The 15,340-nt window shown below is 40.9% G+C and overlaps 1 protein-coding gene across 11 annotated transcripts in view; it reads left to right on the top strand.

Moving 5' to 3' along the window:
- Window positions 1–15,340, top strand: part of PTPRM (protein tyrosine phosphatase receptor type M) — a 777,617-nt gene that overhangs the window by 314,656 nt on the left and 447,621 nt on the right. For all 11 annotated transcript variants that reach the window (XM_072734918.1, XM_072734917.1, XM_072734916.1 and 8 more), the window contains exon 4: window positions 12,230–12,308. In XM_072734918.1, coding sequence (XP_072591019.1) covers window positions 12,230–12,308 — 79 coding nt within the window. The remainder of the gene's footprint in view (window positions 1–12,229; window positions 12,309–15,340) is intronic.

Genomic DNA, 15,340 nt, shown 5'->3' with positions numbered 1-15,340 from the left:
GTTTGACATGATGTTAATTTTTGTTTCTGTCCTATCTAGGTTGGGGGAGGTGAAACACAATAGGCCAGGCATGATCTTCATATACAGTTTCATAGGGGCTCCATCTGAGCCCACTCTGACATGCCACCCTTATGTGGAGAAGGCTGAGCACCAGTTCCCTATCTCATGTTAAATGAGCTTCTTTACTTTGTGGTGATCTTTTTCAAAGATTTTATTTATTTATTTATTCATGAGAGACACAGAGAGAGAGAGTCAGCGACATACCCAGAGAGAGAAGCAGGCTCCTCCTGGGGAGCCAGATGTGAGACTCAATTCCCATGTGATGGTCTTTTTCTTTTTTTAAAAAGATTTTATTTATTTATTCATGAGAGACAGAGAGAGAGAGAGAGGCAGAGACACAGGCAGAGGGAGAGAAGGAGAAGCAGGCTCCATGCAGGGACCCTGATGTGGGACTCGATCCCGGGTCTCTGGAATCTGGCCCTGGGTTGAAGGCGGCGCTAAACTGCTGAGCCACCAGGGCTGCCCATGATGGTCTTTTTCAAAGTATGGTTCATTTTCTCCATTTTTCTTGTCACCTGTGGGCTATGAGAAATAGAGAGCTTGTTTCACAAACTTTTCCTCCCTAAAACTGAATACCTTAAAAGCAATGACCACCAACTGAGAGGAGTTCATACCTGCTGCTCCCTTGACCTTATTCAGCATCTTTTCTATATCAGGGGTGGATGGGGACTTTGTCCAATAAAGATCAAATTAACCATTCTCAGATTTTCAAGAGCCTCAGGATCCTCGTTGGTATATTTTTGATAGGCTTGAGAAATCCTCTCCAGAAACTTGGAGAGATCATCATTTAATTTTTGTTAAGTTTCCTCAACTTTAGTAAGACTCTTTTGCTTTGGCACCGCTCACTTTAGTCCCATTAACATACACCCTCATCAGTGGCTCAGATGAACCATTTTTTCAGCAACATTTGTGTCCCAACGAGGTTTGTCCACCAGGATTGCCCCTGCTGGTAAGGGAGTATTACCCTGATTTTTGTCATACACATGCCAAGCCTTCTTATGGGCTTTATCGGTCACTTACTAGGAGATGCTCACTGTCAGGAGCATACTTAATAGAGTCTGCATTTCTGCCTAAGAAGGCTTCTTGGTGGCAAAAATAGTAGTGAACAATTCAGACATTTTCTGAGGATCCTCTCTACAAAGTATGGTTTGAATTTTTCCAATCTAAAAGGTCTGAGGTAGAGAAAGGATTGTATGTCTAATAATATCTGGCAGGCTGTCTCTGGGGATTCATCCCTACAGGTTAGTGCTGCAAAGGAAATGCCCTGTTCCAAATTGGGGTGCCTCCTGACCACATTTGGTGTCCTGGCAGGTCTTGAAAGGGGAGACCAGTCCTGCCCCCAGGAGCATAGCTAGGAGGAGGAGAAACTGGAGCAGATGCAGCTCTGTGAATGTCTATGTTTGGGGCCAGTGGAATTCCCAGGGCAGGGGGTTTGAAGATTCTAACAAGCTGAGTTTCTCATGTTTTCCTCCTTTGACCTCTGTCCTCACACACTTTCACCTCTGGCTTTCTCTCAGCAGGCCCACTATCCTCACACACTTTAACCTCTGCCATTCTTTGCATCTCAACCTTAGAGCCCTTATGTGCTGAATGTCTATTACCTAACAGCATAAAAGGCTGAACATATGGAATCTCATTTCATTGACCAGACCTTTGACAAAACAATTCTCATCGGAGGATAGTTTGGTAATTTACTGACCCACTCCAAGTCCTGTTTTCCTTCTGATTCTAGTACGTAGATGAGCCAAGCAATGTTGCAGTAAAAAACTGTTTATCTAGTCATTGGCTTATAGCAGTATGTGGATGGTGCTGCCAGAGTGCACCCCAAGGGGGACTGTCAGAGGGGATGGAAGTAGCCTTTCTTTCCCACCCCAGAAAGGGAAGAAAGGAATGAGAAGGAAATGAAAGAAACCAAATCAGAGTGCTCTTCCAGATTCCTGCAGAGGGAAGCCAAAATCCTTGGTGAGACAGAGTTGGGACTATTGGTCATATAACTGTGGTTTCACTTGGGTACCAAGTGTTAGACGGTTTAGCCCAAAAGTAGAAAACAGAGAATCTGGTCAGCACTGGTATAACTTCTCCAGAAACCTGAAGCTCCGTGCTTCCCAAATCTGTTTCTGTTTTCCAATCACATATAAAGGGGAAGCTGGGTCAGCAAGGGCAGGATAGAGACCTTTCCTTGCAAGCGGTCTCTGCAGCTGGCCTGCCTGCCCCTCAGAAATCAGTCCAGCCACTGGGAGGGGCTGAGGCTCCCACCTGGTGCAGATGATCACTCACCAAAGCAGTACGCCCTTCCTGGCTGGCTCGCCAAAGACAGTTACCCACCTCTTTCGGCCGTCAACTTGGGAAAGAATGGGTGATCCCCTGTGGCTGCCCCGGCCAACTGCTCCCACTCACCTGGCAAATGCCCAGGAAGCTGGACAGGTGGGAAGCATAGCTCCTAGTGGGTCTGCCTATACTGTTGTGAACAAACTTGGATAAACTAGCCACAGGAGAAGCAGATAACTCAGGAGAGGAGAGTTTGGAAAACCCTTGGGTGCTGGCAGCGGGGCCTGAGGGGTGGGTGTGCTAGCATGCTCAAGCTAAAACAATCCACCTGCCCCCAGCAAGATGGACATGTAGAATTTTACGGGGATGGACACATTGTACCTTGCACATGGAGAGTGTGATACCTCTTGTGTCTACCTCTTGAATGTGGCATCTTCTTTCTGTTCAGCTGTGGAGAGTCTCTCCTGTCAGTCTTCCATTGTTTTCTGGGTTATTGACACTGATGGGATGCTATCCAGCTGTACCCATGGGGCAAGGTGAGCTTAGGGTCCTCCTACTCTGCTGCCTTTACGGGAAGTCCTTGTCCTCTGCAGTTTTTGCTTAAAGAAGATGAACAGTGTGTTTTGAGAAATCAGTGGGGACACACGTGGCTGTCACGTTAGTGTGGACCTAGGGCTGTGTTTGGGAAGTGGATTAATTCATGAGATGGTTTTTCATCTTCAAAGATACTATTTTTATTCATTTATTGTTAAAATCTTACCACATCTCTAAGTTTCATTCTCAGCTTGTAGTTATTATTTGATGATCAAGGACAGGCACTTATTCTGGGGTAATATATCAGACTTTGCTGTGGTCTGTTGCTTCTTGCTTATCTGCACTTTCCTTTGTGACTTTCTTATTTTCCCCCCAAACTTCATTTTCTTCCATACCCCATCTTAAAGAGTGAATGTTTGAACTCTTGTTAGAAAAGATTTGAAAAGAATACTAGTTCTTTTTAAACATGAAAGGAAAAACAAAAGTGAGGAAAGTCGTATTTATTGGTTGAAAAGCAGGTGAAGTCATCACGTAAGAATGACTTAAATGAGTAGCCATCACGAGGCACCAATAATTCACTCCAAGGAGAATCTTGCTGTCCTTTGAATACCTTTAACTTTGGTAAGGTGGGCTTTTACTTTCCTCTGTTAATACGTCCATATAAACAAATATTTCAGCATTTTGTTGCTGGTTTTTTAAGGCCACAAAGGTTGTGGTTTTGCTTTGACTCTTTAACATTAGAGAAAGTTTTCTTTTACTATCTATGCTTTTGTGAATGAGTATGGTCCACCTTTGCTTTTTATTTAAATCAAAGCCAGAAAGGATCTCCCAGATTTTGAGCAGGAGGGCAGATATATACTATTTAATCCCCTTTGTCCCAGGGAATTGACAAATGACTTCCACCAACACAGTTTCCGTGGTGAGCGTTTGTGTTGGTAAGCAAACCCCTTTTCTTTGCTCACACATAGCAAGGAAAAGTGGCAGCGTGGAAATCTAATTTTGCCCTTCACTGAAGCAGGAAGGATCAGGGATGCTGCAGTGTTAAACTGCTTTCATCTCCTATTTGGCAGGCTTCTGAAGGATAGCCTGATGTCAAGCCCCTCACAGGCCAACCTCTAGAAGGCTTTTCACAAGCAAACGAAAGAGCTCTAGTTAGTGGTTTAACCGCTTCTTTGTTACCTGAGAGCCAATGGCTGTTCCTCAAGTCTCCACACTCTGGTGGGGATCTGACATCTTATCTCCTGAGATGTTATTTGTTGACATATTGAGTGAATATTGATTCTCTTTATTCTACATTCCTTTACATCCCATGACAACAAATAATATCCAGGAACCATCAGTAAAAATGAGTTTTGCATCCTTCCTGGGCCCGAGTACTTTGATAGAAATGGGGACTCAGTGTGAATCCAGGCACACGAATGGAGTTGATCTTCATTCATGGTTGTTATGCTCCATGAAGTCACCGTGAGTGCTGAATTACTGAACACTGAACTGTTGCTTCCGGGGGATGTAAGGGATGAGTCCTGTAAGGGGTGGTCTCAACATCTTCATCAGCTGAGCAACACATGTAACCCTTTTTTATGAGTCTTTCTGTGACAGACCCCTTCCATGATGGACACTGTTGATTTTTAACGTTAAACTCAACCAACAGCATGATAGCCTAGGCCTGAATGAAACTTCCCAAACACACATATTTTCCCCAACACATGTATTTTCCCCATAAGGCACATTGCAGCCTTCTTGTGCTTTGGGATGCTAGACAACACCTCAGGACTGTGGTTGAGTGCCATTATAAGTAGCGGCATCACCAATAAAAGGCACAGAAATAGGAAAAATGCGTTACTGAACAGACTGGGATAAGGACCCTTGTTTATGGTATGAGAACTGAATCAAAAGACAGAGTTTTGCCTTCACTGACCTCAGCTGGGATGTGCAGGTTTAATGGTTAGTGGTTAGTGGTTTAACCACTTAAACCACTCCAAAGTCGTGTGTCTCAGTAAATACAAACAAAGATATTTCACTGAAATCTAGCTCCTGCCAAAGAACATTGTGTAGAATCCCATAGCTGGGGGGTCGGGTTTTAATATTAAAGTGTTATACAAAAAAACAAATAATAATAATATAAATAAATAAATAAATAAATAAATAAATAAATAAAGTGTTATACATTCTCAGGAGTTCAGTTTCTTTGTAGAAGATTTGACTGCTAAATAAGTTTTTTAAAACATTTTATTTATTCATTCATGAGGGACACAGAGCGAGAGGCAGAGACCCAGGCAGAGGGAGAAGCAGGCTCCATGCAGGGAGCCCGATGTGGGACTCGATCCCGGGACCCTGGGATCATGACCTGAGCCAAAGGCACACGCTCAACTGCTGAGCCACCTAGGTGCCCCAATGAGTTTGGTTTTATTTTATTTTTAATTTGATATACTTTTTTAAAAAGATTTATTTATTTATTTATTCAGAGAGAGAGAGAGGCAGAGACATAGGCAGAGGGAGAAGTAGGCTCCATGCAGGGAGCCTGACGTGGGCCTCTATCCCGGGTCTCCAGGATCACACCCCAGGCTGCAGGAGGCGCTAAACCGCTGTGCCACTGGGGCTGCCCTAGTTTGATATAATTTTTATACAGTGTTTTGATGCCTATGAAGTAATTAGTTTCTATGGTTTTATTTTGGTATATTCCAATTATGCTTTTTAAAAAAATGGTAATGAGGGGCACCTGGGTGGCTCAGTGGTTGAGCGTCTGCCTTTGGCTCAGGTCATAATCCCGGGGGCCCTGGGATCAAGTCCCACATCAGACTCCCTGCAAGGAGCCTGCCTCTACCTCTGTCTCTGTCTCTGTCTCTCTCTCTGGGTCTCTCATGAATAAGTAAAATCTTTAAAAAAAAATGGTAATGATACTACAAGCTTAAGGGTATTGTAAACAGTACCCATGTGGGACACCTGAAGCAAGTCAAGCCAGGGGAGGGTTCCTCCCTGCTGTTGCTGGAATGTGAGGCTCCCACAAGGAGTGCAGGGCATGTTGTATTTGGCTGTGACAAACAGTTGCTCTTAATATATGCTTTCTTGTTATCCAGAGTAATGGCAGTTGTTGGGGAGCTAAACAGGAAAGTTTTCTCTTAAATCTGGAAGCCAGGTAGTCATAATTATTTCAGGCTTTGTGGGCCAGATGGTCTCTGTGACATCTACGCAGCTCTACTGTTCTTGTGCAAAGCTGCCCTAGACAATATACAGTTGAATGAGAATCACTGTGTTATGGTAAAACTTTATTTGTGGACATTGAAATTTCAATTTTGTATAATTCTCATATATTGCTAAATATGGTTCTTCTTTTGACTTTCTGCCACTACTGAAAATTATAAAACCCGTCCTTACTTTATGGGTAACACAAAAACCGAGGTTGGGGCAGATTTGGTCTGTTGACTATAGTTTGCTGACCCTTGTCTTAGAATTGATGTTGTTAAAACTATGTCATATAACTGTTTCTCGCATCTACATTTCTAGGTCAAGTAGATGATTACTACATTCCTTACTTAAATCTGGAAGTAAAAATCTTAGAACTTGTGTGTGTGTGTGTGTGTGTGTGTATGTATGAATTCAAGGATGTATATTTGTACATGTGTGTGCATGCATGGTTGTGTATTATATATTTATGTGTCTGTGTGTATAGATAGATATGCATGTATATATGTAGAGGTCGGGTATATGTACATATATTCTACATATATGTAGTCTCTCATGCCTACTAGTTAAAGTAGTTTCATGATATAGAGTCCAGACTTAAAAGTAAAATAGACCTAGAATTATACCCTGACTCTGCAATGTACTAATTGTGTGATCTCAGAAAAATTACCTAATTACTTTCTGAGTCAGCCTCCTCATTCCCTAAAAGGGAATTTACTCACTCACCTCATATGGTTGACTGGGGAAAATTATATAATATAACTAAAATATACCTGAGGTATAGATGGGTGTAATATATAAGTGGTTTTTAAATTTTTGAATTTTCCAAAAAGAAAAGACTTGATGCATTTCTTAAAGAGACCCAAAGCTCACTTCTTATCTAGACTTCAGTGCACTCTGTCCTATTTGATAAAAGTAAGCATGGGCACATTTGTAAGTCAGCTTGTTTCACATTTCTTTTTCCTTTTCTGGTGATGCCACTGGTGTTCTTGTGTTATTGCTTCTTTCTTCTGACCTCAATCTTTTTGGCCCTGGATTCTGGCACTTTCAGACATCCCAGGGACCCCCACTGGGTTCTGCATACAGTTGTTATACTTCACTAGAGCAATACCTGTACTTTGAATAGAGCGGTTTCTTATTTGACAAAAATATTTTTGCTTTTGAAGCTTTCTTGGTTAAGGGCACTGGCTAGGAAAAAGTACAAAATGGAAAACTTAGCAGATAACAAGAATTCAAGGCAAGGAAACTTTTTCATGGGATTTTAAAATCTGTTTTTAAGAAACCTGTTTAAAACCAGCCTCATGGTTTCAGTGGCATGTCTCAACCCTCGTGTTTGTTAGAAGCAACAGGGTGAAGCTCTTCCTGGTCAGATGTTCAAACCAAGTGAGTAGCCAGTCACAGGTGCTTTTATAGCACCTAAATTCAGGTTATCTTCATTTAATCGTGTTTATTTCAAAATAGCAAACATGTCAGTACAAATCAGACCTGCTTTATAATTGTGATATGTGCTGAAACATTTATATACTAAATACACTTGATGAAGTAGCTAATAAAACTGGTACTCAGAAGCCCTTTTACTGAAATTGCTAAATAAAAGGTGGAAAATGGTCCTCTGAAAAACTTGCTCCAGTTTTTGGAAGGAAACATGGAAGTTACTGCTTCCAAACCTGTAGCACATAATCCACCTTCTCCAGTATAATACCTAAATGTGTCATATAGAATTTTTCTTGGTATATTGTATATCAGTGTGTGTGTGTGCGTGTGTGCGCAGTATGCACATGAACTTACCCATGAAGGTTATTCTGTCCTTTTTGTCTCTGCAGTTAGAGAAATTAAATGAAATCAGTGCTGGAACCTGCCAAGCTTTAGAAGTTTCCTTTCCAAAATTTCTAATTACTGAAAGGTCCATTGTTTTCTTGGTGTATTTGCAATCAGATGCTTCTTGGTATCCCAGCTAGGAGACTGAGAGGAGCAAATAAAGTTTCAGAAATGAGCCTGTGTTTGATTCTTTTGTTGTGGCCTCACTGGCAGGTCTTTCTGCTGGGAACCTGGGATGCATGGACTTGCTGCTGACTCTCACTGCCTCTGGTCCTGCAGAGAAACTTGTAGGTCCTTTTTGGGGAATCTGTGAGTTTAATGAGCAGGCTGAGAATTGGGTTGAAGGTTGTATTGGCTGTGTCGAAGTGTCCTGGTTGGTTTGGTAAGGAGGAGGTGACAGTCCTGTGGTGAAGAAAGATCACAGTCCTGTGAGCTCTTTATTGTTCCCCCCTGTTATTTGGCCATTGTCTGTTTCTGTTTGTTCATTGTATTCCTTATTTTTTTGTGGATCTAAAGCTTGCTTAAATTTCATAAAATTATCTATTTTTTTGGATTCCTCTCAGAGCTTACAGTAAATATCCTATAAATATTTGGACAATAAGACTCAGAAGCTTTGAGTGTAAAGCTTTTAAGGTTAATGTGATGAATGACAAAAGAGGTTCAGAGGTTTTAGGGTGACTTCTCTAGGTCTCTAATTTCTTCCCCTTCTTTCTTTCTCTCCTGTTCTTTCATAGGACCATGGTCCTTTATTGGTTTAAATGAAATACAGTGTGCTAAATTTACATATGTTGGCTTCAAAAATAGATCCACAGGAACATGTTTTATATGTACAGTATATTCTAAGAGTTAACATCTCTCTTCAAAAATAAGGATTATTCCATTTTTATAAGAAACATCAACCCTTGTAGTTGATAAAGTAAAAATATACTTTGTTCTAAGGACAGTTTTGCATCTCTTGTGTTCCTGAGGCTTATCACAGGACTTATCACATTGCCTGGAATAAAGAGGACACTCGGTGGAGACTTGAATTGAATGAATGTGTAAGAAGGAGGGAAGAAGGAGGAGAGGATCAGCTGGGAGGAAAGAAGGATGGATGAACATTTCTGGTTTTGACTCTCAAAATACCCTTTTCATGAGCTCTCGGCTAGCTGGTGGTGCAGTGGCCATCCTGACCAGAGCAGGCTGGTTCCCGCACTTCCTGCTCTTGCTGGCAGGATCTTGCCAGGCAGGATGTGACTTTACCTCAGGGCCCCAGATTTGAGGGTGTCTGGAGGGCTCTTTCCTCTACTTGTTCTCCGTGTTCATCTGCTTTTTGTTGTCCCAACTGTCCTCTTCTAGACTTCGGTAGAAAGTTAAATATGCAAGATTCCATTGTAATAATATGCATGCATCTCTTCCTTTCGCAGTGTCATCGGTGAACAAAATTGTTGCTTATAAACAGGACAAAATGTTATTTCATTTCTGTTCTACGTTGGGCCTCTCCTGTCCCCTGTGTGTTTTGTGTTTCAGTGTAGTGGCATTATGATGCAGTGTCATCTAGTCTAGCAGCTCTTTCTGGGATGACTTCTTATCTAGGGAGCCCCCTGAGCTTTTCTGTTTTGGGCTCTTCTGATTGCTTTCTCCATTTTTACATCCATTGCACACACATCAATAATGTAGTCCTAGGGTTGAAGTGTTTGTTCAGGCAATGTGTAGTAGCGAAAACATGATATCCGGAATTGGAAAGACTGGGTCTTTAGCAATTATTTTGTATCTTAATGTCTTTGTTTTTGAAATATTAATCCTTGAAGAATTTTTGCATGAACTGACAAGTAAGATAATGGAGTGATATCTGCCTGGTGAGTGGACCATACTATGTGCTTAGTAAATTGTACTTCCTAGTTACATTTTTAAGTTGAAATTTTTGTGGAGATAGTGTAGAGTCAGATGCAGCAGTAAGAAGTAATACAGATTCCTGTGTACATAGTTCTCCGTTTCCTCCAATGGTAATATTTTACAAACTGAAAGTATAACATTACAACTAGGAGGCTGACATGGTTGAAATCTACAGAGCTTCTCCAGATGTCCCCTTTTACTTGAACTTGTGCCTGTGTGTGTATTTAATTCTATACAATTTTTTTTTTTACTTTTTTGCTATAGTAAAAATACAAATACCATAAAATTGATCATCTTAAACATGTTTAAGTATACAGCTCAGTGGCATTAAATACCTCTTTAATGTTGTGCAACTATCACCAGCATCCATCTCCAGAACTCTTTTCATCATGTACAACTGAAACTCTGCATTTATAAAATAGTAACTTTCCATTCCTCCTCCCCCAGCCCCTGGCAACTATCATTCTACTTTCTATCTCTCTGGATTTGATTGTTCCAGGTAACTCATCCATGGGGTCAAGCAGTATTTGCCCTTCTGTGGCTGACTTCATTCACCCATCATAATGTCCTCCAGGTTTCTCCATATCATAGCATGTGTTGGAATTTCCTTCCTTTTGAAGACTGAATGATATTCCATTGTATCCATCAATGGATGCTTGGTGGCTTTCATGTTTTAGCTGTTGCAAATAAAGCTGCTACAAGCTATCCAATTTTATTACCTGAGGAGGTTTGTGCATCCACTATTATAGAGAAAACCTTAAAAGTTCCAACATCATAAGGATTATTCACTTGTGCTGTCCTTTTGTAACCAACCCTCTCCTCTCATCCATTCTCCCTCCATCCTTAAGCCCTGGCAACCACTAATCTGTCCTCCCTTCAAAAATTTTGACTTTATGCAATGTTATATAAATGGAATCCTATTGTATGTAATCTTTATGATGGCTTTTTCACTCAGCATAATTCTTTGGAGATCATCCAAATCGTTGGGTATATCAATAGTTACTTCCTTGGTATTGGTGAGTGGTATTCTGTGCTATGGATATATCATAGTCTTTTTTTATCATTTACCATTGAATGACACCTGGGCTGTTTCCAGGTTTTGCCTCCTGTAAATACAGCTTCTCATTTGTGTATAGGTTTTCATATGAATGAAAAATTTCATTTCTCTAAGAGTGCAGTTGCTGGGTTGTTTTAAGACTTAGCAAATTTGCATTGCATAAGCCAAAGTCTCCTCGGTGAGACAGGCATGTGTAAATGGAGAGTAAAGTCATGTCATGTGAACATTTTTAATAATATCCTGATAGACAATTTTAGACAATCATGTTAAGAACATTGATAATTTCTTACTGGTTCTTTTTCCTCCTGTAACCTCAATTTCTCTGAAGTGGCTCTACAATCTCAAAAATGTTCATTCTGAGAACTTCAGAGTATGTTGCCCTTCTTTTCTTGCCTTACTTTTCCCATGATCAAGCGGTTGCCAAAGAATTCTTGATTTTACCACTGTAGAGATTTTTTTTTTAATTTTTATTTATGATAGTCACAGAGAGAGAGAGAGGCAGAGACACAGGCAGAGGGAGAAGCAGGCTCCATGCACCGGGAGCCCGACGTGGGATTCGATCCCGGGTCTCTAGGATCGCGCCCTGGGCCAAAGGCAGGCGCCAAACCGCTGCGCCACCCAGGGATCCCTGTAGAGATTTTTATATCATTGTCCTCTTAATTCATCATACCTCTGCCATCTGAATTTCAGCAGCCATAGCATCTTTATGTTACTAATATAGTGTCTTCCCTGGAGCTCTCTGCCCTATAAGAGGAGCTTCTAACCTGGTCACAGCTGACTTTTATAGCAATAGCTCCCTGTACTCCTCTTCATAGCCATGGCCACCTCAGGGCCTTTGCATATACCCTAGAAGAAGGCTTACTCTCTTTCCTTCATATTCAACTGTTAGAAGAAATGCAACCTCCTCATGGGAGATCCTTTTGGTATATGTTTTTCCAGTACCTTGTACTTTTTTTTTCATAGCACTTATATAGTAGGGTTTTTTTTTTTTAATTTGAGTTGTATAAAACCGAGGGTCCCACATGGTTCAGCATGGTCATAGAATCCCTTCAAAGGAGTTGACCAGAAAATATATTTTCTTAAAGCAATTTAAATCTCAACATTGTCTCTAGTAAATGACTTTATGCCTCTGTTTTCCAAACATCACCTCTTAACCATGGTATTACCCCCTTACCAGGTGAGTCTTGAGGTAGGATGTTGTCTGACCTATCCCTTTCCAATAACTTCCCTGAAAACTGGCTTGGGATCTTTTTTATCTTTGTCATAGAACCTGGAACATTAACTGGCAGATTCTAGGCTCTCCATTAATGTTTGTGGAAACACTAATGAATGAATAAATGAATAAATGAATGAACCAAGTGTTTCTGTATAGGAGACATTTAATAAAACTCTGACAAAATGAGTGCATATTATAAATCTTTCTTAATTTTCCAGGTGATTTTTGAAGTGATAACTTCTGGACATCAAGGCTACCTCGCTATTGATGAAGTGAAGGTGTTAGGACATCCATGCAGTAAGTTGCCTCAACTCTTACCCATTTGGGTCCATTGTTGGGGGTATATTTATGTTACAAAGAAGATGCTAAAGCCTAGGGAAAAGTTGTCCTGCTAAAAGAGTTTCCCAGTAAGTCTTTAGAAGTCCAAAAACATCTATTTTATGTGTCATTCATTGTATGTAACCAAGTGTCTCGAAAATGAAGATCAGGAATGGGGACTAATGGGCTACTTTGGTGTAGTCAACTATCCTTGCAAAGATCTGTGGATTTCCCTTTTAAATAGTAGCACAAAGTTAAACATTGAGAATCTATGCATTTTGCCCCTAAGTTCAGTGTATTACTGACATACTTTCAAACAAGATGGCCCCAAACAGGCCTGGGATCTATCAAATACAAGAAATCTACCTAAACTACTCGGGAGCCCCAGAAATGGCCTGATCTTCATCTTTTCAAAATTAACACTTGAAAAATGCCAATGGATGATAAACACACACTTTTCTTTTTATTACTTGGTATAAACAGCTATTAACAGGCTGTCATATTTGTACCAGAACCATTGTCCTTAAATCAAAATAAAATATTGCACCTAGCCAGTCCTGTTTCCTCCCCTACCTCCCTTGGGGCTACCATAGGAGTGAGGTTGCTGCTGCCCCCTGTATGTGTAAGACTCATATTGCACAAATGGCAGAAACAGACATAGCAGAGTTAAAGAGAAAAGCTTTGTATAGAAAGGGGATTGGTGGCAGATAGAATCATGGGGAACATTGGTGATCTAAGCTCTGGGAATGGGTGGGAACCCAGAGGGAGGCTCTACAGTCAGGACCGTGGTGACTGCTATGCCTGAGAGGCCATCCTCGGGAGCACGAGTGCTGCATCCTGCTCTTTGGCCACCTGACCCCTGCCACCTGCCTGAACTTTTGTCACTGTCTCTGCACCTTTGCTTCCTCAGGCTTAGGCTCAAGACCCAAGTGGGATTGTCAGGGATTGACAAGTTAGATTGTGTGCTTGATTCCCTTGCTAGCAATCAAAGTTATCTAGGAAAGCCCACTGTGGCTTTTTCTCCTTCTATCCTGGGAGTCAGGCAAGACTTTTACCAAAAAACATACAATGGGGAATTTCCCAACCACAGAGTAGTGCTTTGAGATCTGAGCAAGCAAAATGTGGCAAACATCTGTGTGTGCATGTGTGTGTGCATGCATGTAGGTGTGCTTCTTCCCATAATCACTATGTGGTTCGTAAAAAGTACAAAAATAGTATTTGCCTTTTGTAAGTTCTAATGAATAGTATCCAGCAGTACAAATTACTCTGTATTTTCTTTTCTCCACTTAGCATTATGTGTTTTAGGTCAATCCATAATATTCTATCATATGAATGTACTATACTTTATTTTTCTATTCTTCCATGAACATTTTTTTTTCTCCCAGTTGTTTGTGCTAGTGCCTCTGGGTGCAATGTACAAGAATTTCAGTAGAGTATATTCTTAGAAGCAGATTTGCTAGGATGTAGGGTAGAAACACTTTTAGTTTTACTAGATGCTGCCAAATTGCTATGAAAAGTGTCTGAACCAGTTTATATTCCCACCAGCAATTCATGGGAGTTTTATTTTCCCTGTAACCTTACCCAAAATTGATATTGTCAGACTTTAAATCTTTGGCCAGGTGAGGGAGGGCTGCCTGCTTTATTTTTAGGGTCCCTAGCATTAAAGAGAGACTGGCTGGTTCATAGATTTCCGGATTTCTGCCAATGGTCCCTACCCAAATTCCTGAGAAAGTGGTTATATTTGCAATGGATATTAGAGACACAAACATTTGCACATGTGTCTCTGCTTTTATTGCCTGGATTGAAGAGATCATGAGCTCATTCCCTGTGATAGTTACCGAGAGCCCTTCGTGGTTGTTAACCTGATGAGGGTATCATGGCACAGTCGTCTGATTCCTTCCAGAGGGATTTTGCTCTCTCTGAGATCTTTATCTGATGCTCAGAGCTTGCCACAACACCAAAGTTGAAACGCCACAATATCTTGTTCCTTACTGAGGCAGACATTACTTCTATAACACATTGCATTTGCCTTTCTTCTGTCACCAAGACTAGTGGGTTCAAGAAGATTTTCTCCTCTTTTTTTTTTTTTTTTCTGGAAAGGCAGGCAAACGAACAACACTGTACCTAATTGGAACAGCAGGGCAAATTTAGGAAGTGGAATATAATTACCTGAGTTGGAACTTGGCCATATTCTCGGAGTAATAGCCTTGGGCTTGGAAAAATGCCATGGGATCTTCTAATGTACATAAATGATCCCGCCTCAAATTTACCTTACCAGGTGCTTAAAGGAAATAGAATAATGATGCATGCATACTATGTGGTGAGCACCCCCTTTTACTCAGAGCAACCTTTGCCCCAAGGCAGATGTTTTTGCTGTCCTGTTGTAGATGCAATTGGTGAGACCAAGTTTGCAGGGGTGTCTCCTGTTCTGCGTCCTGGGTTTGTTCTACATCTGGTCATCGGCCAATAAAATAGCTCTTGAAGAGTGGCACCTCCCATTCTGCAGGATTTGAGTCATTGTCTTCAGCAAGATCTAAAGACTTACTTAATGCTTGTCCTTCAATCAGAGCCTCCTGAAATGTGTCTCTTGGAGTTTTGTTCATTTCTTCCAAGCCCGGCTGCCTATAGCCATAGAAATGGTATTTATGATCCCTCCATTGGAGAATACTGGTGCTAATACCTAATTGGCTTTGCAAACTGCTCTTAAGAGACACAGAATTGCAAAACAGGCTCTGTACCAAGGTGATGTATGGTGCAACAGTATTTTGAACTGTAAACTTTAAATGGTTTTGATGATGGCCCTTCTATAGTTATTTTTTCCTGAATCTCTAAGTTTATGGGGAAAACATGCAAATAGAGATTTTAAAGAAGGCAATATTTGGTCTTAAAATGTAAAGCTTTGCAGGCAATATTTTAAGGGATTTCCCAGCAAGATTTCTAAATAATAATCAATTATTTTTAAATCATGATGGTCATTAGATTTAAATCACAAGGGACCATAAATATTTCAT

The sequence above is a fragment of the Vulpes vulpes genome, chromosome 13, assembly GCF_048418805.1.
Source record: "Vulpes vulpes isolate BD-2025 chromosome 13, VulVul3, whole genome shotgun sequence".
Lineage (NCBI taxonomy): Eukaryota > Metazoa > Chordata > Mammalia > Carnivora > Canidae > Vulpes > Vulpes vulpes.
This window is presented reverse-complemented; position numbering and strand designations above follow the sequence as displayed.